General features: G+C 61.5%; 1 protein-coding gene and 1 long non-coding RNA gene across 2 annotated transcripts in view; both read right to left on the bottom strand.

Moving 5' to 3' along the window:
* The window catches only part of VAC14 (VAC14 component of PIKFYVE complex), a 77,595-nt gene that overhangs the window by 28,463 nt on the left and 26,828 nt on the right, over positions 1-22,304 (bottom strand). Inside the window, exons 13-14 of the mRNA XM_027977612.2 lie at positions 14,458-14,614; positions 6,187-6,319 (exon numbers count right to left, since the gene is read on the bottom strand). Of these exons, the coding sequence (XP_027833413.1) occupies positions 6,187-6,319; positions 14,458-14,614 (290 nt within the window). The remainder of the gene's footprint in view (positions 1-6,186; positions 6,320-14,457; positions 14,615-22,304) is intronic.
* On the bottom strand, positions 18,539-19,285 carry LOC132657714 (uncharacterized). Its single transcript, XR_009596246.1, has 2 exons — positions 18,867-19,285; positions 18,539-18,762 (listed from the first exon to the last, which is right to left on the bottom strand). It is a non-coding gene; the product is annotated as an uncharacterized LOC132657714 (long non-coding RNA).

Here is a 22,304-nt window from a genome sequence, read left to right as displayed (position 1 = left end):
CTGGGTGGTTTTCCCCCATGGCCTCCAGCACCCAGAAGACAGCTAAGGCTCTGGGCTCCACGGCGGGTGTGCAGCGCCCCCGCAGGTGCCCTGAGACATGGGTGAGGGGCGGGTGCAGGGGCTCCTGGGAGACTCGAGGGTGAGGGCAAAGGCCCAGCGCCCATGCTCTCCTGGAAGCCGAGCTGCCAGCTTGTGAGGAGACTCCCACTGCCCACCCCAGACCCCACGAGCGTGCAGCCGGGCTTACAGAGCCCCCTCCCCGCACGCTGTGCTCTGTCACGTGGGCAGGTGCCCGCCGTCTGAGCCTGCATTTGGCGCCAAGACTCCCCCAGGCCAGGGCCCTTCCGACGCATCTGCTCAGAGATGGGAGCTCTCCTTCCACGTGGAAGGGGCAGCTGGTCTGACGCCTTTCCCAAACAGCACGTGATGGAAACCCTTCTGCGTATTTTACTGAAGATGAGTATGAGTGTGTGCGTGATCTCTGCGGCTACTTGCTCAAAGAACCTGCTTGTGGGGAGAGGGGAGGACCACACAGGGGCCTCCCGGAGCAGCCTTCTCTAGGAAAGCCAAGGTGAAAAGCAACAAAGGCAGAGCTTTCTGAGAGCCTGACTTCTGCAACTGCTGTTCCAGGAGCTTCAAAGCACACTTAGGCCGAGGACACCCACTTGTTTCTCCTGGCTCAGATGCGGCCCTACTCCAGGGAGGCGGAGGATGAAAGTGGCCTCGGGGGGCCAATTCCAAACCTGCTGATATTCTGTTAAGTTGCTCCACTGTGATCCCCGGCAGCTACTTCCTAATTAACTGAGCTGTCTGGCTTCCCAAGGTCAAAGCTTTGCTAGTTTCCTGGCGTCCTGAAATAAGGTATAAACAGATCCAGCGACAACTACAGGTTCCACAACCTCTCAAGCTTCAGAGAGAAATTCGCTGTCTAGTTCCCAGCCTCTGGCTACAGTGCAGGGAGCTGACGCTTCTCAGGTGTGTGGACTCAAAGCAAGCGCTTTTACCTGGAGGCTGGGACGGCCCAGCAGGTGCCGCCACCCATATGGTGAGGGTAGAGGCCTTTTAAGGCACCCCATGTGGTGGGCACGGGGTGGCTCCTGAGTCCTTCCCCTCCACAGGTGCTCCTGCATGTGGGGCAAACCACTGGCTCCATGGGCCACGTGGCTTCCCTCTGCCAAGCCCACCCGTGCCCTCTAACCTCCCAGCAGCCCTGCTCAAAGCCTCCATCCCCTGCTTCCATCAGCACCCCCTTCAAGGATCCAGGAGGAAGTACCCTTGGAACGTGGGGCCACTTCCCTCTAGAACTCCCCAGACTCCCAGAGCATGCCACACAGGGCTCTCTCTGCCCAGCATGTCCTCTCCTCCCCCACACCCCTGGCTGTACCTAATTAATCCCAGCCTGACCCAGCAAGGCCCACAGCATGTGGCTTCCACACTCCAGAAGGGAAGACGTCACCTCTTGCAGGGAACTCCAGTGTGCACGCGAGTGGGTTCCACAGGGAGGCCAGCATGTGGGCTGCCTAGGGGAGGCCCTGGGTCGCAGATGGTTCTGCGAGGCGCTGGATGCTGGCATTTTGCCAAGGAGAGAGCAGCGGAAATGGACCGGGCTGGGCTCTCTGCATTTTTGCCCCTTCCAGGGACGTCTTTTCACCTTTGCAGGCAGGGCTTTCTTGCAAGCAATCTCTGGCATGTCGGCTCGGGCCACCCTGTATTCACAGGCCCTCAGCGTCATTCCGCTTAGGAGATGAAAGTCAGGAGCTGACTGCGCAAAGCAGCTTCCGCCACACGCTCCCTGCGCTGTCCTGCGTCTCGTATCCCAGACGCACCCTAGCCCCTGGAGAGGAGTGATTGGGGAAGGCTCCAGAAGGTTCCCACGGGCAGGTGGGCAGGCTGACTGAACGCTGACAGGGAGAGGAGCTGCTCCTGAGAGGGATGGAGCGGTCGCCTGGAGAAAGCCCCCAGCCCTGCTCAGTGTCCCGTCCCCTTTCCCTCGGCGGAGGACCCATCAACACGGACAACTGACGAAGACCCCAATCCTCCCGCAGCCCGAGGAGGTGCCTCGGGACCTGTTTCTGCAGACAGACTCAGGGGGGCCGCGTGTCTGTCACAGCAGTTTGTTTTTACTGTGAACAAATGATGTGATCTGTTAAAGGGGCACAAGGGAGAGCTGAGCTGAGCCTCCCAGCAGCTTCCTCGCAGGCTGGGGGCCGTGGGAAAAGCTGCTTTTCTGCACTGCTCTGTAAACAGGGTCTAGCCAGGTCCCTTGATTCATCTTTCATTCACACCAGCACAATGGGCTCTGGGGGACCAACCAATAACCCTAGCAGGTAAGGTGGCATGCAGAAAGGGACAGGGTAACGGGGTGCCACCGATGCTGAGTGAACTCCAAAGGCCCGGGGTGGGCTGCCCCAACCACAGGGGCTGCCTGTCCCTGGGAGGAGCGCAAGAGGACAGCACAGCGGAATTTCCCAATTACGGTGGGAAAACAGAGCTACTCTTGTGCCACCGCGCCCCCTCCCGCCCCACAATTAAAACTCAGTCCAGTTTCCAGTGGCTTCCTAGCCCGGGCTCCAGCCCCACCACCCACCCCAGCGGCTAGTTTCCCACTCCACCCGCCCCCAGTGCGGGGCTCGTCTGCGGAGCCCTGGGGCGGCGGTGAGGGGGCACAGGATTAGCAGGGCCTCGGCCACACTGGATGAGCTGCCAGGCGTGTGTCTGTGTCGAAGGAGGGCCAGAATGAACCAGAAGCCGTACCCGGTGGGGCTTCTCGGGGTCAGGGTCTCATGGAAGAAAGCCTCGTGACAGCTCCCCCCGCCCAAACTTGGGCCCCTTCCCAATGCCTCATCTTGGGGGCTTCCCTTTCTCCCGGGAGGGGGCTCAAGACCTCAGCCACCGTGGACGGGGCTGGCTGGGGCTGCAGCCGAGTTCACAGCACAGTCACTGGCTGAAAAGAAAGCATTCTCCGGCTAGCCCTCTTTGCAAGGGAGCAGGGAGGAAGGGGGGCGGGGAGGCACAGCTGATTAGGCCCCAGGCCGCCGGAGGGCCGTGCTGGCCGGGGGTGAGCGTGCTCAGCCGCGCGGCTCCCGCACAGAAGCAGGCCTTGTCAGGCTCACAGCTGTTGGGTTGCGCTGCAGTTCATGTCGCAGTTTATCAAAGAGGCTGCGTTTTCTCCCTCCTCTCCTCTTCTCCGGAATATAGTGGGACGGTTCGTGGGAAAACAAGCCCTGTGCTTGTTCCGTCTGCACTGGCTGGGGGGTGGGACAGGCCAGAGGAAATGTACACACACACCCACTCGGGGCCGGGCCAGGCTGCTGGTGGTGCCCTGGGAGCCAGCGCTCGGCACAGAAGGTTGGTTCTCTCACCCTTTGCCAGGCCGAGTCTCCCCTCCCCACAGATCATGGGGCGGGGAAGGAGGCCGAGGCCGCGTCCTGAGGCCAACAGCAGCGGCCCCCAGCTGTGCGAGGGCGCCAAACGCACAGCATCTCTGCACCTTGCTCTGCAGAGCGACGGGGCAGGCGCGATGACTGCGTCTTACAGTCAGAGCAAACTGGGCTTGGAGCCGGTCCGCACAGCTAAAAACCAAAGGAACTGGGATTCGAAGGTCGTTTGACTTGGGAAGCCCCCCTCTTCAACTGGCTCCCAGGTAGGTGCCTGTAGCATCTGCCTGACCGCCATGGAGCCCTGGGGCGGGGGCTGGTGTGGGCAGGGCTGGCTGTTCACACCACCTGTGCTCAGCATCCGCCCGCCCTGAGTCCCTGCAGCCTGAAGAAGGACCTGGGCCCAGGGCAGGGCACAGCAAGCCTGGCTGAGATAAGGTTTTGGAATCCCTGGCCTCCCCAAACCCAACATACCTCTACACAGTTACGCCCACCCGCTAACAAGGCCACGTGGACACGGAGCAGATGTCCACCCCCCGCAGGGGCTCCATTTCCGACCCCCATGGAGGGGCAGCCTGGGAAGGCCAGGCGGGCGGGGAACCGCTCCCCAGCCTGCAGAGGGTCCTGCCGCTTCCTCAAGGCCAAGACCCCCAGCCAAATGTCTATCCTCAAGAACTGCGGACGCCTCTGTCCTTCCAGTTGCCGTCCCTGGACCCTGAGCTAAACGCGCCACTGCAGGAACAGCGGCTAGCCGCTCATCTACTGAAAGAGTCTCTTTCCTTTCTTTGCTCAACGTTGGGGGTTGAGGGGAGCAACTTATAGTTGGCTGAACACCACAGAGAGGGGGTTAAGAAACATCCACTGTCTCTTATCAGACCTGTGGCTTCACCTCAGCGGTCTGCATGCATCACCAGCATGCGCTTCTTTAAAGCCACCAGCAGGAAGTAAGGAAATGAGTCGGGAGGCAGGTGGGCAGGCTGACCCTCCCAGGCGCGGGCCCCAGCGAAGCTCTGCTGAAGGACCTCGACCCCATCTGACCATGAGGAGGAGGAGGGCACACGGCTTCAGGCCCTCCTCCACGTCAGGCGGCGGGGCACACGGGTCAGCCTCCCAGGGCTAGCGTGGCCCCCAGGACGCTGTGGCTGGACATGACAAGGGCTGCTGCTACTTTGGGGGGCGGGCTGGATGGCAGGAGGGACCACATATGCGAGCGGCCCAGTGACAGGGCCTTCCGTCCTGCCACGGGGCTCGGAGAGCACGCTGGCCTAGTGGACTGGGAGTGAGCCATGCCCAGGGGGCAGGCGCCGTGCCCATGGAGGCCCCAGTGTGGTCCTCGAGGGATGTGAGCCCCAGAGCAGCGATGGACTCGGCCCCAGAAGGCCGAGGGGCAAGGACCCTCTGGCGGAGCTGGGTGCTGGGAGGTCCTGGCGTGCAGGGTGGGCAGGCCCCTCAGGGACCCAGCTTGGCCCTCTCTCACAGACGGGACAGAGGCCGGCTACAGAATCAGAGGAGTGCAGGGGTCTGCAGCCCAGCTCCAACCGAGCCAGGCAGGCACGTGGCCTCCTCTCATTTCCCTCCTGCAGAAATGAAGATTCCCACCAGCCCAGGATGCCTGGGAGACCCTCCAGAGTAAGCGAAGCCTCACCACCCTGAAGGCTCTGAACAGGACCACGGGGACAGCAGGACCACCAGCTCCATGAACCCTCGGCACTGATGGGAGAGGGAACACCCCTGCACATGCACACACGCACCCACGGGGCCCCCACTTCCGGTCCATGCTGTCTGGGGAGGTCGGTGACCCCCCAGCACCCTCTCCCCAGGCCCCGATGGGGCATGCCAGGCTGATGGAGGCTGGAAAAACCCACTGCAGCGGGGCTCTCCAGAGCGGACACTAGCTACAAACTCCTTTTTCAAAGGCCCCTCTTTCCACTGGCTTTTGAAAGTCTTCCAGGCAAGGAGGACTCATCAAAAGAGCCAACACCTCTGCAATTTGGAACGCCACGTGAAGCTAGCTGCCACTCGTGTGGGGAGAGTCTGTCATTTTCCTGGTGGGGGGTCCCTTCAGTCCCCAGCTCGATGTGAACACACACACAGAAACCTTCCGCTTTGGGCCAGCGAGGTTCAGGATCCACGTCTACCCTCTGTAACCACGACTGTCACCTGGGATCACTCTGCCCCCCAGGGGCCTTTGGCGCTGTCTGGGGACACTTCTGACTGTCCCGACAGGGGCGGTGAGGGTGCTCCTAGCCCCTAGTGGGTCGTGGCGGGGGACGCTGCTCAATACCCCAGAGGGCGCAGAACACCCCCACCACCGAGCGTTAACCAGCCCCAGATGCCGGCATGCTGAAGTGGACAAGCCCTGCCCTCCTCAAGCTCAGGAAAGCAGGGGGCGGCGACACCCGCCACCACCAGGAAGCCCTGTGTGGTCCTTCCCGACGGGCAGGGACTGTGCTGTCCTGCTCTTTGCCCTTCCGCCCCTCCTGAGAATCAATCCTTTGACCACCCCCAGGGTGGCTACTCCCCCCTGGGGCTCCCCCGTTTCCTTGCCTTCCACTCCCTGCCCATTCCCAGCAGCACTCAGCAGGCTCCTCCCCACCTCCTGCCCCTCAAGGCTTCCTGTGTCCCCCTCTCTCTCCTTGGCTTCTTTCTGCCTCTCAGGCCCCTCTTCTCAGCCTCCTCTCCCGGCTGTTCCCTCTTTCTGCAACCATCACACACTGGAGGAGCAGAGAGCCCACGGCTGCCTCGACTCCTTGCACCACGTGAGGACGAAACTCGAGGCCGTGGGAGAAGGGACGCTCCCGGAACTAACCTGATGATGAAGGCACCTCTGACCTCCAGGAGCTTCCGCTCGCTGCTGAACCTCTTGAGAAGGTTGATCATGAACTTGTAAAAGTAGGAGTTCATGGTCGGGGTGGGAGGAGAGCACTCCAAGCTTTTGGTACCTACAGAGGAAGGGACAGAACGGGGTTTATTCTGCATGCCCACAGAAAGGAAACAGTTATCGACGCCAAAAAGGTGGGGAGAGTCCCTGTGCAACCAGATCAGGGAACACCATCAATCAAGGGCCACACTGGCAGCAAAAAAGCAAGGACCAGACACGTGTGCGCAAGCTGACACCACCCTGCTCGCTACAAACGCACCATTCCCCTGGCCACCCCTCCAGCGGACACTCCAGCTCTCAGTGAAGACTCCCTACATGAGACTAGGCGCTAGGTGCCAGGTGTTTCTGAGAAAACAGAACACATTTTTAACTCATCATCCCAATAAATAAAATACACCTGGGCTTTGGCGGGTTAAGAACAAATGGCAAGTCATAGGGAAGAAAGAGGGAAGGCAGGCACAGCCGCAGTGGCCGAGAAAGCCGACGGACCCCCCCAGAGGCAGAGGCCACACCCCTTTCCCTCTGCCGCTCAAGGAGCCGTCAAAGCGGCACCCGCTGGCAAAACGCGACCAGGCGTCTCCACCTGCACCCGCTGTTCTGCATCAGACATTCCTCATCCTCAGGCACAGACGCGCTACCAGAGTCGCACCCTGGAGACCTCGAGGCGGCTTCACAACCAGAAGCACACTCCAGGCCTCCCCCTTTCGTGCCTGGGTGCTCAGCCGTGTCCCACTCTGTGTGACCCCGTGGACTGTAGCCCGCTGGGCTCCTCTGTCCAAGGGATTCTCCAGGCAAGAGTACTGGAGTGGGTTGCCACTCCCTCCTCCACTCCCTTATGTATCCCAGCTGAAAATACACGGAAGGCCAGAAACAGCACCCCCGGCCCTGCCCCGCCCCCGCCTAGACCCTGGCCCTGTGTAAGGCATCCGGTGCAGAGGGGGCCAGGGTGGGGCTGGGGCATCGTGCGTCCACACAGCCCTGGGGGCGCCCCGTCCTCGCTTTCTAGCACGTGCTGGCCTCGGCACACTGGAGAGCAGGGGTGGCGGTGGCAGGGCTCCTCACGTCCACCTGCCTGACGCACGGACAGGGCATCTGGTTTCTTTTTGGTAACAACTTAATTGCGATGCAACCCATACACTATCAAGTCCACCCTTTCAAAGGGCGCCATTCAGTGAAGCAAGCAGGGAGTGGGCTCTCTGGGAATCAGGCTTGGCTGTGCGAGGGGATATCAGCTCCCAGAAGCGTCAACCCAAAGCACGAGTGTGTGGAACCGTCGTCCAGAGCATAAGCAAGCCTTACAGAAGAGCCCTGGCAGGCCGACTTCAGCAGGTGCCTTCAGCAGGTGCCGTGGCCAGGAGGCAGCAGTGAAACCTTCTCCCAGGAGGTCTATTGTTTTGCTGAACTCAGACTTCTTATATCCTTGCAAGGTCCTTACAGGGAAGTGGCTGGGAACTGGAAAAGGTGTTTCCTGATTTTTTTTTTTCCCCTGGCTGTGAACTGGTCTGTGAGGAGGCCTCACTAGGAGCCACACCTTCAAACTACTGTCCTTTCTCCGGAACCTCCTGGACAGCTCCTGTGAATCGTGCCCAGGGCGAGCCCTTCATGAGAAGCCAGTTCAAGGACAGGCCTCACGGCACTTCTTGTCTACAGTGTGTTGTTCTGGGTCCCTTTCCAGAAGAGCCTGGCCCAGGGCCGTCCTGAGTGTCTCTGGAATGGCAAATAGTCTGCTCTCCGCCCCCAAGGGGCTGTTTGCAGAATCGAGTGTCACATTCTTACGGATCAAGTTACTCCAGGCCCAGCTGGGGCTGACTCTGAAGAGATGGCTGTGGATACAGCTATGAGGAGCCCGTGTCCCTGTCACCACACTTGAGGACATGACTTCTGCTGACCCCATGGAGGCCTGGCTGGAGGGCATAGGCTCCCCCGGCCTGTGGAGGTACTTGTGGCCTGGGCTCCAGTGCCCTGCAGCCTTCTGGGTGCTGGGTGACCGTGGCTCCTATGTCCCTGTCCCACCCATTAGCAGGCTTTAGGTTCCATAATATTCCAGAGGACAAAGGGATCAAAACAACGACTGACCATAAAGAAATCCTCCCCACCCGGGGCCACGGCCTCCAGGTCCTGGGGACTGGGTGACTTGAGCAGGCACTGGGGAGAGGTCCTGGGTGGCTCGGTTCTTACAGAGGCAGTGGGCGTTTCTTGGCTGCACTGTGTGGCATGTGGGATCTTCAATCCCCAACCCGTCCCCTATATTGGATGGTAGATTCTCAACCACCAGACCACGAGGGAAGTCCCAAACATGCTGTTTAGAGATTGGCTTGGGCGTCCACCACACCTGAGATCAGATCCTCACTCAACCCCTGACTAGCTGTGCAACTTTGGACAAATTTCTTAACCCCTCTAAGCCTCAGTTTTCTCATCTGTAAGATGGGGGTAATGACCTGCTGCTAAGTCACTTCAGTTGTGTCCGACTCTGTGCGACCCCACAGACGGCAGCCCCCAGGCTCCCCCATGCCTGGGATTCTCTAGGCAAGAACACTGGAGTGGGTTGCCATTTCCTTCTCCAATGCATGAAAGTGAAAAGTGAAAGTGAAGTCGCTCAGTCGTGTCCGACTCTTAGCGACCCCGTGGACTGCAGCCTACCAGGCTCCTCCATCCATGGGATTTTCCAGGCAAGAGTACTGGAGTCGGGCGGGGAGGGCAATGAAAGCCCACATTAAATGACACAGAAGATGTAATGTACCAGGCCTGGGGCCTCCTACATAGTCTGAACTCGAACAAGAGGGGCTGTTACCACCAGCAAACCTGCCCTAACCAGGAGCACTGCGTAAGGCAAATGGTCCCATCTCCTGAGCCACGGCTGCCTCTGGGGCCCACGGTCAACTCTGGAGGTCCAGGCCCACATGGTGGACCCTGGAGCTGAGGAGGCCCTTAAGAGGGAGGGGTGGGGCAGAGTCACATGTGGGAGACGCCATGTCGAGAGGGTCCTGTTCTCACAGTGCAGTGGTTACCATGGAAGCTTCTGCCCTTACTTCAAAGAGCAGGAGGCTGGGAGCAACCTAAGTGGGCACTGGGTGCCTTCTGAGGCTGCCGGGAGAGGCCGTGGAGCTGCCCGAGGCCTGTGGCCCTTCTGGCTCCGCCTGCCAGAGCAGACTCCAGTCAAGGCTGCTGCCCTAGGAGAGAGGGCCCTGCAGGGGCGGGCGGGGAGCCTCGGGGAGCCCCGGGGAGGGCAACACGGGCTGGGCCAGCTGGGCAAGGGCGGCCGCCTCTCCCGACCACCAAGGATGGGGTGGGGGCCGCCTCGCTCCCTCCTGGCCTCCTTTCCCCGGCCCACCAGCCACTGCTCTGACTGGCCAAGCGGCTTGAAGTGGAACTGGAGAGAGGGTTCTGGGCAGGGCTGCAGGCCTGGGAGGGGAAAAGGGGTGGAGAGAGAAGGAAGTCTCCAGGAGTGCTCCCACGGGGAGTGCCAGGCCTCTCTCAGCTGAACTCATCTCTGCCCGACCGCAGCCTGCTCCTCCCCGTGGGGCGCCCGCCTCTCGCCTGTCTGCACGCGCAACTGGATTGGCCTCTTTTCTCACCAGCTGAGAAGAGCCCGGGGTGAGGGGCTACGGCCCCCGGGACAGGGTGGTCAGGGCCCACCCCCTCAACATGTGCTTGAAGGTCTGCCGGGTGGATAGGCCAGGGCGAGGGGCTGTGGCCCCCAGGACGGGGCGGTCAGGGCCTGCCCCCCAACACATGCTCGAGGGTCTGCTAGGAGGACAGGCTGGGGAGGCCTGCACCAGGAGGGATGGCGGGTGCTGGTCGGAGGCGAGGGGAGGGCTGGGAGCAGCCTGGTGTCAAAAGGAGGCACCCTTTGGGGCCGAGGAGAGCAGGACTCCTTCCCTCTCCTGCCGAGGACCACTGGCTTGGCCTCTGCTGCAGAGACGCGGGCTCGGGCAGGAGGCTCACGTGAGCATCGCTGGCCTAGGGCAGGCAGATGCCGCCAGGAGCACCGGGTGCGCAGGGCCTGGCCCGGGGCGGGCAGCCGGCGAGCCGGCGCTGCAGATGTTCCTAAGTGAAGCCTGATGCGGCGACAGGAGGCTCTGCAGAGCGCCGACAAGCAGCCTCCCCGGGACGTTTTGGATGGAGTTCTGTGGCTGTGACGTGTGCGAGCCTCACATGTCAGGATAAAAATAGCTCTGGCCTCAATACACCACGCGCTACAGTTCAACAAAACCAGATGCTAGAGCGTCACCGCCCCGCCTGGGGGAGGCGGGGAAGGGCCCACGGATGCCCAGGGCAGGTCCGGCCGCCGCCTGGGGGTGGGGGTCTGCGGGGGCGACACCTCTGGGCCGGTCCTGGCGGGAGCCTCACAGACTCCAGGAGCCCACGGCCCAGCCCCTGCAGTGAACGTACCCTGAGGGCGGGGCTGGGACGGGGAGGCTGGTGTGACCAAGAGCCTGTGCTCAGAGGGAAGGGGCTGGGACGGGGTCTCAGGGGGCGGGCAGCCCCCACGTCAGAGGGCCCAGCCCCCTCTGCGGTGCGGACCGATCTAGCATGCAGTTGCTTTGGCCTCTGTGCAAAGGCCAGCAAGCCCTCTGCCCCGGGCAGTCCCCCAACTCCAGGAGGCTGTCCAGCTGCCTGCTTCAGAGGAAGAGAGAAGAGGAGGGGCACGGCAGGGCCTGGGAGCACCCCTGGCTGGTGAGGGGAGGGGGCCACGGGAAGGGGAAGGAAGTAGGCTCCTGGGCCAGCACTCTCCTCAAGAGACGGGCTGACCCACGGGGAGGGGCCAGTGAACTGACACGGGGAAAGTGCCGAAAACACAGCCCGGTCCCAAACGAGAGCTCAGCACATCAGAGTCACCGCTGTCGTCGGGGAGCTGCCAGGGACGGCTTTCTGGGTTAGTTTATCTAACGCCTTTAGAGTTTATCTCTGCATTTGGTCATACCAGCCTGGGCCATAAGCAATGAAACTGAATCAGAACACTCATCTTTGCCTACATGTTTGGAGGTGGGAGCAGACAGCCTTGCGCAATGACTTGAGCAGTTTCATCCCAAGAGCGGGCTGGAAAGGAAGGTTGGGAAGGCTGGGTTTGGGGGCAAACATCCGTCCCGGGGGACTTGGTCGTGCGCACGTCACCACATGGCTGTGTGGGGCCCAGCTTCCTCCCCTCCTGCAGCAGGGCCTCGACCCGGAGCCCTCCTCCCTGCAGGCCTTCTTCCCGGAGTCTGGCAGGGCCCCAGCTGTGTGGAGCCAGGCAGAGGCGGCGCAGACACTGCCAAGTCACAGGGGGACCCAACTGGGCACTTTCATGTCATTTCACGGAAGCCCAGCTTAGGGAGACGGAGCCCTCCACCGGCTTCCCTCGGGGCCACCCACCCGGGCAGCTCATGGTCCTCCTGAATGTCCCAGCAGCGGCCCCCTCCCCAGCCCGAGGCTCTGCTGGGGCCAGGAGTGAAGAGGGTTGGGCAGAAGGGAGACCACCGCCTCCACCCACACCGCTCTGCACTGCAGGCAGGGCTGTCCCTGCCAGGCCAGGTGAGAGCACCGTCCCCAGTGGGCAACGCAGCCTGCAGCCCCGGGCACCACTGCACTGACACCAAGGCCAGCACAGCAGCTGTTCAGGCTGGTGACGGCCCGCCGACGCACTCCGTCTGCACGGTCTGAGTTTACAGGCCCGACATGCAGGCACCGTGCCACTGGTCTCATCTTTGCTAGGCTCCCTGCCTCCTTAGTTTTCCGAATTCCCTTGGTAGGGGTGGCAGGGAGGGTGATCTGTCTTAAAGAGACACAGCTCTGCACCTGCAAGTTCTCAGAGCTGTGCCCTGGTGAGCCAGGGGAAGGCAGATCCAAACCGGAAGACGGTCTACCTCACACCCTCTGTGTGTGACCAGCCGAAGCAGACAGAAGAGCCCCACGTGTGCAGAGATGCCGTGGGAGAAAGGACGGAGTGTGTATGCGTCTCCAGGTGCCCTCTGACCTGTGTCCTACACCAGCGCCCACCTCCTGCCCTCCCCAAGGTGGCCGAGGCGGACGGCAACAGGGCACAGCCCTACTTCTGGTTACTGCCATGAGCCTGACCTTTGAGAACCACGGCCCACCTAACAGACCAGCCGTGGATGCCACCCGCTGATAGGGCATGCAGGGCACATGGCGCTGTGAAACCCCCGCAGCGGGGAGTCTCACTGGCTGCGGACACTTCCGTGGTGCTCTTTCCAGGATGGAATTTCTTCCCGTCTGGCACACTTAGCTGTTTTCTATGAATCCAGGGCGAGGCCCTGGCTGACGTGAGCCAGTCTGACAGCCTTGGGAGCTGGGACAAGTCTTCATCACCTCAGCCTCCCTGGCGGCCCAGGCTTCTTGACAGGGCCAGAAGCTGGGGCGCAGAGCTCTTTGCCACCCAAGCTGCTCCAGCTCCTGCTCCGAGCAGTGGAGGGTGCTCCGGGAGCTCCCCAGGCTGGGCCCTGCAGCCTAGGGCTCCCACCCTGCCCCTCCAGGGCGGGCTGTGCACAGCTGCTTTACGGGCCATGCCTCCGCCAGCCAGGAAGTGCTTCAGTCATCTACTTCTCCGTACCTTCTCCCTCCCTTACCGAGGAGGGGCAGATCAGACAGCCCCAGTGGAGAGGGTACACGCCCCCTGCCCAGGGCTGTGTCACCACAGCCTCTCCCTGAGGACGTGCGGTCTCGGCTTCCTGGGCAGGGAGCTCTGGGGGCCGCCCCCACCCTCAGGAAACCCTCTCAGCTGCCGGCCCCGCTGCCTCTCAGTGAGCCCTCCACCCAGCCTCTGGCAGCCCAGCCACCCGTCCAGAGACTGCAGGTTGGTGCCCAAGTGCTGATCTGGGGACCTAGGATGGAGAACAGAGGGGAGCACTTGCGTCCACAGGGGTTGCGCGGTCAGGATGCGGGAGCCTCCTGGCTGCAGCCCAACGTCCAGAGGAAGCAATGCGCGGGCTGGGACACCGCTGCATCCTGCGGAACCAGGGAAGGACGCTGGGCTGCCGCAAGAGCCCCTGACTCCTTCCTGCCTTCAGTCAGAAGCAGCTAGAAACAAGAGCAGCTGCAGGCGGGGCGTGCACGGTGGTCACAGCCTGGGCCCTGTGGGACACCCCACGGCCGGGGCTTGACTTCAGGTGTCACTAGGGAGATGCCTTCCCTGGTGGCTCAGCTCGTAAAGAATCCGTCTGCAATGCTGGAGACCTGGGTTTGATCCCTGGGTTGGGAAGATCCCCTGAAGAAGGGAAAGGCTACCCACTCCAGTGTTCTGGCCTGGAGAATTCCATGGACTGTATAGTCCATGGGGTCACAAAGAGTCGGACATGACTGAGTGATTTTCATTCACTTTTTGACACACAGGCCTTCTGGGATTGGCTGGCAGCCCTGGCCCCTACTTCTACCGAGCAGGTGCTCTCAGGGCCAAGGACTGGGACACCTTTGGGGACGGTGCAGTGGGGCTGTTGGGGGGAAGCCACCACTGAAAAGGCCCCAGATGTATCTGACTCTTGGCTTTTCCATTAGAGGAGGTCTAAGACCTCGTATCTGGATGTCAAGAGCTGCTCAGGGGACAGAGACACCCCAGGCAAATGCCCAAGATTCGCCGGGTATGCTCCTTCCAAGCTGCCTCCCTGGGCATTTTCCAGGATTGTGTTGCTGGAAGGCAGTGGCGTCTCCCTGTCAGGGAGGACCCGGGAGTCACGCTGGCCCCAGGAGACGAGCCACCTGCGGCTGGAGGGACCCCGAGGTGGGGGCTCCAGGGGCGTAGCGGCCACCTTCACGTCTGAGGACTGCCTGGAACACCCTGTCTGAGCTATCCACTCTCCGGCCTGGGCCGCCTGGCGTGTTACTTTTAGCTTCTCGACGAGGTCTTTCACCCATGAGACCCAAGCTCTGGGCTCCCTGATTCCTGACCAGGTGACGGCGCCCCAGGGGAAAAGACCATTGCTGACTCGGATGGTTTCACATTCAGCCAGTGGCTCAAAGGGCCGAGAGTGGCAGGGAGATGAGGGAAAGGGCTGTGAGGGTCTCCTGTGAGGCTGGGGGCTGCTGCAGTGGGAGGCGGGAGGGTCAGGCTGCCTGCCGCCTGCAGAGCGGCACATTGCTGGCCCTCATCCCCGGGAGCTCTCGAGATCAGGAGGGTGGCCCAAGAGCAGCCGGTCCCGGATAAGACTGAGCAGCGCCGTGCCCAGGGTGCCCGAGGCCACAACCATCCAAGAAGGGAAGACTTACCGGATGTGTTCAGCAGGCCAGCTCTGCTGGGGGTGGGCGCCTGGAGCTCCGAGTGGCTGACCCGGAGGTCAGGGCCATCGAGGGGGCCTGGGTCATCTGTCTGGCCTGCAGGGGAAGAAGCAATTTCTGCCAGCACCTCCAGATCCTTCAGGATAACCTGGGGAGAGAAGAAGAGGATGATGGACAAGCACCCCCATCCTGCACCGTGATTGCGGATGGAGAGCAGCCTCCAGGGGCACCAGGCCGCTGAGGGCCACCCGGATTACGGCTCTGAGTGCTCAAAGACTGCTGCAAAGGATGCGGACTCAGAACAGAGGCAGACAGCAGACAGCAGGAAGTGGGGGAGAGGAGGTGGGGTCAGCTCTTTCAAGGATTACTGCTCTCTGGTCCCCAGGAGACGAGGGTCTCAGGCCCAGGGCCCAACCTGTGCAGTGGGGGGCCCGGGCTGGCCAGGCCTCGATGTCAACCAGCACTCGGCCACATGCTGACCCCACCAGGACCACAGTGACTCACACCAAGTCCAGTGGGTTAGTTCCCTATCGGAAAATATGCTTGGGGAGACCCAACACGCCTGAAAGGCCTGGCCCGTGAGATGTCCGCACCCTGAGTGGCCCCGTGAAGGAGGGGGAGGCCAGGAGGCAGCTGTCTCAGCTCCGAGCCAGAGGGGAGCCCTTGCCTGTCCTTGGTCTCGCCTACAGGTGCCTCCTCAAGGAGCCAGCTCTCGTCCATGAGCGGAGCTCGGTGCTCACAGTCCTGGCTTCACTCTCGACCCTGACGTCAGTCGCCTGACTCTGAACCAGTGAACTCACCATACCCGCCTCCCCAGCTTCTGCTGAGTGGTGCCAGCTGAGGGCCGGGCCAGTGCTGGTGAGAGGAGAGGCAAGGCCACAGGGCCCTGTGCCTTGTCCCCATGAGAGTGACCCTGGGGAGACAGGCGGCCCACAAGCTCTGCGACAGCAGTGCCTATGCCCCCGGGGCCGGCAGCATGGCCTGAGGGGGGTTGCCGGGCCTCGGAAGTGCTGAGCCCAGGTCTGCCAGGGAACTGGGGGTAGAGGGAGGCACGCAGAGCATTCTCTTAACCAGCAGAAGCTTTTCACTGACGCGGGACCAGACCCAGAGGCACGTTCCCGGAACCTGAGCTGCAGCCCAGCCCTGGAGTGGGGTGTGGGTGGGGGCGGACACCGGGCAGGGCAGGTCATCAAGGACCGTCACCCAGACACAGGGGTGGTCTGAGCGCGGCTTTGCAGTGGGCCAGGGGGCTCAGGCTCCTCCTGTGTGCCCTGGGGACTCGCCCTCACCAGGGCGCTGTGCCGATCTCAGGAGCTGCTTCCTGCACGACTTCTGTGCGGGGATCTTGGGGCCGAGCCTGCCGGCGGCCCTGCATGGGGACAGCGGTGCACACACCCAGGCCTCCAGCCTCACCTCTGCATCAGGAGCATCTGCGCCACTTGTCCCCGCACGCCTCCTCCCCCCGCAGGACCACACGCTTCAATTCCACATTCTCTCATTTGATAGTTTAACATCAACCCACAAATGCAGACCAGACACTTCTGTACAATTACAGCCGGAAATACTGTCTACAGGTTCCTTTAATCCTGGCCACCCCTCTCGTGCCTACATATCAAAAGACTTGTCTCTGGTCCCCCGGGGGCTAAAGCCAACAGACAGGTCAGCCTGGAGCAAAACCGTGTGTATCTGTGTACACACACACTAGTGGAAGCCCCCTCAAGCGGGAGCTGGAGAACAGCAACACTGTCTCCTTCAGCCTCTAGAGCCAAGGACTTGCGAGGGCGAGGAATGGCATGAAGAGGAGATGGGGAGTTGGTGGGGAGCCACTTCGGGGTTCTCAGTCCAGCCCATCAAGTGCAGCCACTGACTCTCCCCCAGTGGACCAGCAAAACCACAGTCCAAGCTGAATGCGGCTATGGGTGACCACCATCCTGACGCACGCCTAGGCCAGGCCTCTGCCTCTGCATGCGGAGTCAGGGGGCGGCCCCGGGGGGCGGCGTCAATGGGGAGCCTGGGACAGCAGTGGGGACCACAGGAGCCACCCTCCACTGGACCTGGCTCTGGTCTCTGTGCCAGCAAGGCTGTTAGCGCGCCTTGTCCCTGAAGACCTCACAGCCCTCGGCAAGGACATGGTGGTCTCAGCGGCCTTGGTCACACTCAGGGCCTGGACACAGGGAAGAAATGCCCCACGCGGCCTCAGGACACGCAGAGCCAGTCCCCCTGGCAGCGCGCAGGCTGGCTGGGCCCATGCCGGTGCTGGCCCACGGTCCTGGCCCAGAGGATGGGAAAGGCTCACAGAAAGCGGGAGGAAGCCACGCCAATTAGTATGCGCTACACAGCTTTTCGCAGAATGAATATAAAACACTTGTGCTTTCTTTTTGTGTGAGAGAAAGAAGCGGGGAAGAAGAGGGAGGGAAAAAGGTTACAAGAAAGCAATATTCTGCAGGAGCAGGAGGGCCTGCGGTTACCAAGGCAATGGCTGGGGGGTGGCGGGGGGTGGGGGGAGGCGCATCAGCTGGTCCCTGAGCGAGCTGGCCACCGATGGAGAGAAAAGGTCAGCGGCAACTGGGGAAGAGAGCATCTGACAGAGCAGCTCCGGGAGGAAGGCAGCTGGGGCGAGGGGCGTGGGGTGCCACACCCGCCACGGCTTGGGGAGCAAAGTGAGGGAGGCCTTCCTTCTAGGAGGAGACCAGACAGCAGCAAAGGGCACGTTTCAGCATGGGAGGGGAGTCACTGTCTAGATGGGCCACAACAGGCTGTCAGCCCCTGCCCTCCAGCGGGCCAAGAACAGTCTCCTAGACAGCAGCTGTTTCCACCCCTCACTGACTGGTGTATCCAGGCACTCTGTCCCTGCAACGTGTCCACAGACCAGCCCTGGAGAACCCCTTGCTGCAGGAGGCGCCCTTCTGTCTCCTGGAAATGCTCCTGCCTGCCCCTTCACCACCTCAGGACCAGGGGAGACCCAGAGCTTTGCAAGGCTAAGCCCCCAGGCCTGTCCTCTCCTCCCACCCAGACCCCTGGACACGGAGTCCCAGGCGAGGCACCCGGCAGCTGCAGAGCTGGGCAGGAAACGGAAGATGGATGGTTCTGGAGAGCTTCTGCCAAGAGATGGCTGGAAAAACCTTCCATTTCTCTACCCACAGGTCTCTAAGAAACTCAGTCCAGAGTCTGGCTAGGCCCCTGATCAGCTGACTAGGCCCCAGATGTCAACAGGTTCAGCCTTCCAGTCCCACAAGCAGGGAAGGAACTCCCTGGGCTGGGCCCTCCACAGTCCCGGCCAGCAGAAAGCCACGTGAGTTTCTGAGGGCTGCGTTGGGGCTGGTGGGGAACGGGATGAAGGCTGGAGGCTTGAGGCCGAGGTCTGCGGGCACCGCCCAGGCCTAGCTGATGCCTCCGCCCAGAACAGGGCAGCTGCAGGGCCATAGCTGAGATCCTGGGAAGGCTGGATTACCCCTTATTCTTGGGGAATGGAGCTGAGAGCAAACGAAGGGCAGCTAGGCCGGGCCTGCACGGCAAGCCTTGTGGCCTCCTGTCTCCTTCCGCACAGGAGCCTGTCCCCTTCCTTCACAAGGGCTGCAGCCCAGGGGATCAGGTCTCTCGAGCCCCGACACCTAGAGGACTCATCCAGAGAGCCCAGTCCAGGAGGCTGGGCTGCCAGCCCAGGAGGGGCACCCAGGGAGCTGGGAGTAGGGGGAGGATGTCCGCGGGCCCCGGCACAGCTCCTGCGTGCCCGCGCCCCCGTGCCGCTCTGGGGGGCGGCAGCTGGCACCCACTGGCCCTCGACACAGCAAACCTGGGCTGGAGAAAGCAGCGACCAGCCCCAGCCTGGCCTGAGGGGGCAGTGTTCCCAGAACAGCTTCCCACTAAAGGGGCGGGGGCAGGCTAGGCCCAGCACCCCGGGGAGGCGGCCCACAGCCTTGCCTTCTACACCACCGGAGCAGCTCTGCCAAAAAGACTCCCAGATCTGGGGATGGGAGCAAGGGCACTGCTCAGCCTTAGACCTATTTTCCCACTGAGGAAACCACCCTGATTAAGCCCTTGCACGCCTCGGTAAAGCAAAAAACAACTTGAATAAAAGGAACAAGAATTGTCTTGGTTTGTTGCCTGACTTTGAACGCACGCCCTTAGGAATCAGGAACAGTTTTCTTTCCTTTTTCTTCTGTTCGAGTGGACTCAGAAGTCCTTCCAAGGCGCCAGTTCCGTGCCATACTGCCAAAGGGCAGCCCCTGATGCTTATTAAGTTCCTCGGTGACAGCAAGTGGGGGTTCTGGCAGCTGGAACCATCCAGCCGCCGCCCTGAGGAGAGAAGGGGACAAGGCCAGCCCGGGTGAGCTGGCGTGGAGATAAGGCCCCCCAACTTCCCAGGGTGAGACAGCATGGAGACAGGCCTCCCAACTTACCAGGGTGAGACAGCGTGGAGACAGGGCCCCCATCTTCCCAGGGTGAGACGGTGTGGAGACAGGCCCCCACCTTCCCGTAGTGAGCCGGCTTGGAGACAGGCCCCCCCCCGCCCCACCCCCCTCCCCGGGGCTTCCTGTTGAAGCCCTCGCTCACTTGCAGCTCTGACTGGCAGGTGCCCTGCAGGAGATGAGCTCTCCCTGTGAGCGGGCAGGCATGGGGAGGGGCCTCTGCGCAGGGCAGCCTGGGGCAGCTCAGCCACCAGGCGACAGCCCGAGGGGCCGCTGTCTCCAGGGCCTGGCCCGCGACGACCAGGACGGCAGCACGGCCTCCCGGCTGCTGCTGGGTCTCTGCTCAACCCCAGCCCCGTGTGAGCCCCACTCAGCTCTGTCCAAGCGGGCAGGCCCAGGCCCCCGCGAGCGAGGAAGAGGGCAGAACGGGCCACAGTGTGCCCTGCTGCCATCTGCCCGCCTCTTGCTTATGCATGTACTCATGAAGCGCGTCTGGGGCACCGCGTGCTGCAGTGGCACAGACAGGGGCCTGGCTGGCCTGGACGGGCAGAGGAGCGGGTGGTGTACTGACCTTCACTGACTCACGGGGCATCAGGCCGAGATCCCGACCTAGTTACCTCACTTCTCTGAGCCGGTTTCTGCTTGGGAGGGCTGCTGTGGAGACGGTGAGGCCTGGTGCAGGCTGGGAGCCGAGCGAGCACCCAGCATGCTCCTGTCCATAGCATCTCTAGCAGCTCCCTGCCCTGGCGGTGGGCCTTGCAAACTGCCAACAGGAAGACGCCAGGCAAATGCACCCAACTCTGCTTTGGCCGTCTCCGGAGAAGGAGAAACGGACACATGTCCTAGGAGAGATCTTGGCTGCTGACGATGCCCCAAGTGAGGTGGGGTGGGGTGTGTGTGTGAAAAAAGGGCCCTGGCCCGGCCACCTTGGCAACGGCAAGGAGAGAGGGCATTGAACTGACAGACAGGGGCCTGGCCCCCAGGCTCCCGACAGAACTGGGGCGGGTCCACACCGAGGTTCTCGGTCAGAGACGAGCATCAGTCACTGGCGGCCTGTGGGGAGCCCAGGCCACGAGGCCCCACTGGAGAGGGCAGTTCACGGAGGTCCAGGCTGCAGCCCAGGCAGCTGGGTATTGAAGAGCTCCGGGGGATCTGACGGCGGCCCTGGTGTGCGTGGCTCCCTTGGGGTGCTCTGTAGGGTTGGTGGACGCAGCCTTTCTAGGTGAGACGCCCGATCACTTGAACTCAGGGAGAGACGTGCTGGGGAAGGTGGCCGGCTCCTCCCAGGAGCCCCAGCCCTGTCCAGAGGAAGGTGGTTCCTGCCCGCTCCCCTTTGTGACTCCTCTCTGGGCCCTACTTTTCCTGCTTTGGGAACTAAACCTCCCCTCTGGGGAGCATTCTGCCCTGAGCTCCCGTTATGGTGCAGCTCTGGGTCCTCACCTTCCCATCAGTGGAGGGAATTCAGACAGGGATAGACGGGAAACCCTCCCAGCACAAACTGTCTTCCTAGAGCAGGTAATGGCAGCCAACAGTGGGTACTGAGGGCCCCTCCTCACACCAAGGAGGTGCCCCCTAGCGCAATGATGAGACCGTGGGGCCCCACCCATGCATGGCAGCAGTCCACTGCCAAGGGCTCCCCGGTGCCAATGGCCAGGGCCTCTGCTGGGCCGCGGGGGCTGGGAGCCCCCGTCCCTGGGGCGTGTGGCTGCAGGCCTGGTCTCTCCTTGCTGGCCACAGCTCCTCTCCCTGCCCCTCATTTTCTCTCCCAAGCCCTGCAGGAAGCCACAGGGTCCACCTGGGAGAGGAGAGGACCAGCCCTGAGGCCTGTGGCGGGAGGGCCTGCATGTCCTCACCTGACCATCGAGTGGCGGTCCGGCTCGCCCCTCCATGTGGGGTGGGCCCTCCGCAGGCGGAACCGAGCTCCAGGCCGCTGCTCTCGCCCTTCAGTGCTCTGGGCTGGTGCCCGACCTGACCGTGTGATCCGACCGTACAGAAACACTCAGAATTGAAGCGCGGGGTGGCGGGGTTGTTTTTGTTTGTTTTGGAGGGTGGATGGAATGAAAATTGGAGCGAAATAAAAACTGAGGCAAGGATATGAGAAGGAAAAACAAGCCCCATTCTTATGGAAGACTGTCCACTTTTGAGCAGGCCGCATTAGTATTCCGGGCAGTGGAGTCAGGACCACACAGTCAGGGCTGGAAGGGACTTAACACGATCCAGCCGCGTTTTAGGGAGGAAAATGGAGGTGACATGGAACTGGTTCCAAATAGGAAAGGAGCCCGTCAAGGCTGCACACTGTCACCCTGCTTATTTAACTTACATGCACAGCACATCACGCGAAATGCCAGGCTGAATGAAGCACAAGCTGGAATCAAGATTGCAGGGAGAAGTCTCAACAACCTCAGATATGCAGGTGACACCACCCTCATAGCGAAAAGCAAAGACGAACGAAAGAGCCTCTTGAAAGAAGTGAAAGAGGAGAGTGAAAAAGCTGGCTTAAAACTCAACGTTCAGAAAACCAAGATCATGGCATCTGGTCTCATCACTTCATGGCAAATAAATGGGGAAACAATGTTTCCATCTCCAAAATCAATGCAGATGGTGGCTGCAGCCATGAAATTAAAAGATGCTTACTCCTTAGAAAAAGAGCTATGACCAACCTAGATAACATATTAAAAAGTAGAGACATTACTTTGCTGACAAAGGTCCATCTAGCCAAGGCTATGGTTTTTCCAGCAGTCATGTGTGAATGTGAGAGTTGGACTATAAAGAAAGCTGAGCGCCGAAGAATTGATGCTTTTGAACTGTGGTGCTAGAGAAGACTCTTGAGAGTCCCTTGGACTGCAAGGAGATCCAACCAGTCCACCCTAAAGGAGGTCAGTCCTGGGTGTTCACTGGAAGGACTGATGTTGAAGCTGAAACTCCAATACTTTGGCCACCTGATATGAAAAGCTGACTCATTTGAAAAGACCCTGATGCTGGGAAAGATTGAAGGCGGGAGGAGAAGGGGATGACAGAGGATGAGATGGCTGGATGGCATCACTGACTCAATGGACATGAGTTTGAGTAAGCTCCCAGAGTTGGTGATGGACAGGGAAGCAGAGCGTGCTGCAGTCCATGGGGTCACAAGGAGTCAGACACCACTGAGCTACAGAAGTGAACTGAGCCTGAGCACGTTCTGGGGAGGAGAGCAGAGGTGGGGAGGTGCCTCAGCCTTACCATGCAATGGGGGCAGCACGGGGCAGAGGCTATCCTCTCTCCACCGGGCAGCTGCCACACCACCCTCAGCCGTCCCCAGCATGGCTCACTGTTTCGGGCTGGGGCCTGGGGGGCTCAGCAGACCTGGGGCAGCCCAGGGGCAGGTCAGAGCCAAGTGCATTCAGCCTGGATAGAGCAGTACCCCTCCCAGCGGCACTCTCACTGAGGTGA

The sequence above is a fragment of the Ovis aries genome, chromosome 14 (genome assembly GCF_016772045.2).
Source record: "Ovis aries strain OAR_USU_Benz2616 breed Rambouillet chromosome 14, ARS-UI_Ramb_v3.0, whole genome shotgun sequence".
NCBI classification, from domain to species: Eukaryota; Metazoa; Chordata; class Mammalia; order Artiodactyla; family Bovidae; genus Ovis; species Ovis aries.
The sequence above is the reverse complement of the archived record's forward strand: the minus strand, read 5'-3'. Positions and strand labels throughout refer to the sequence as shown.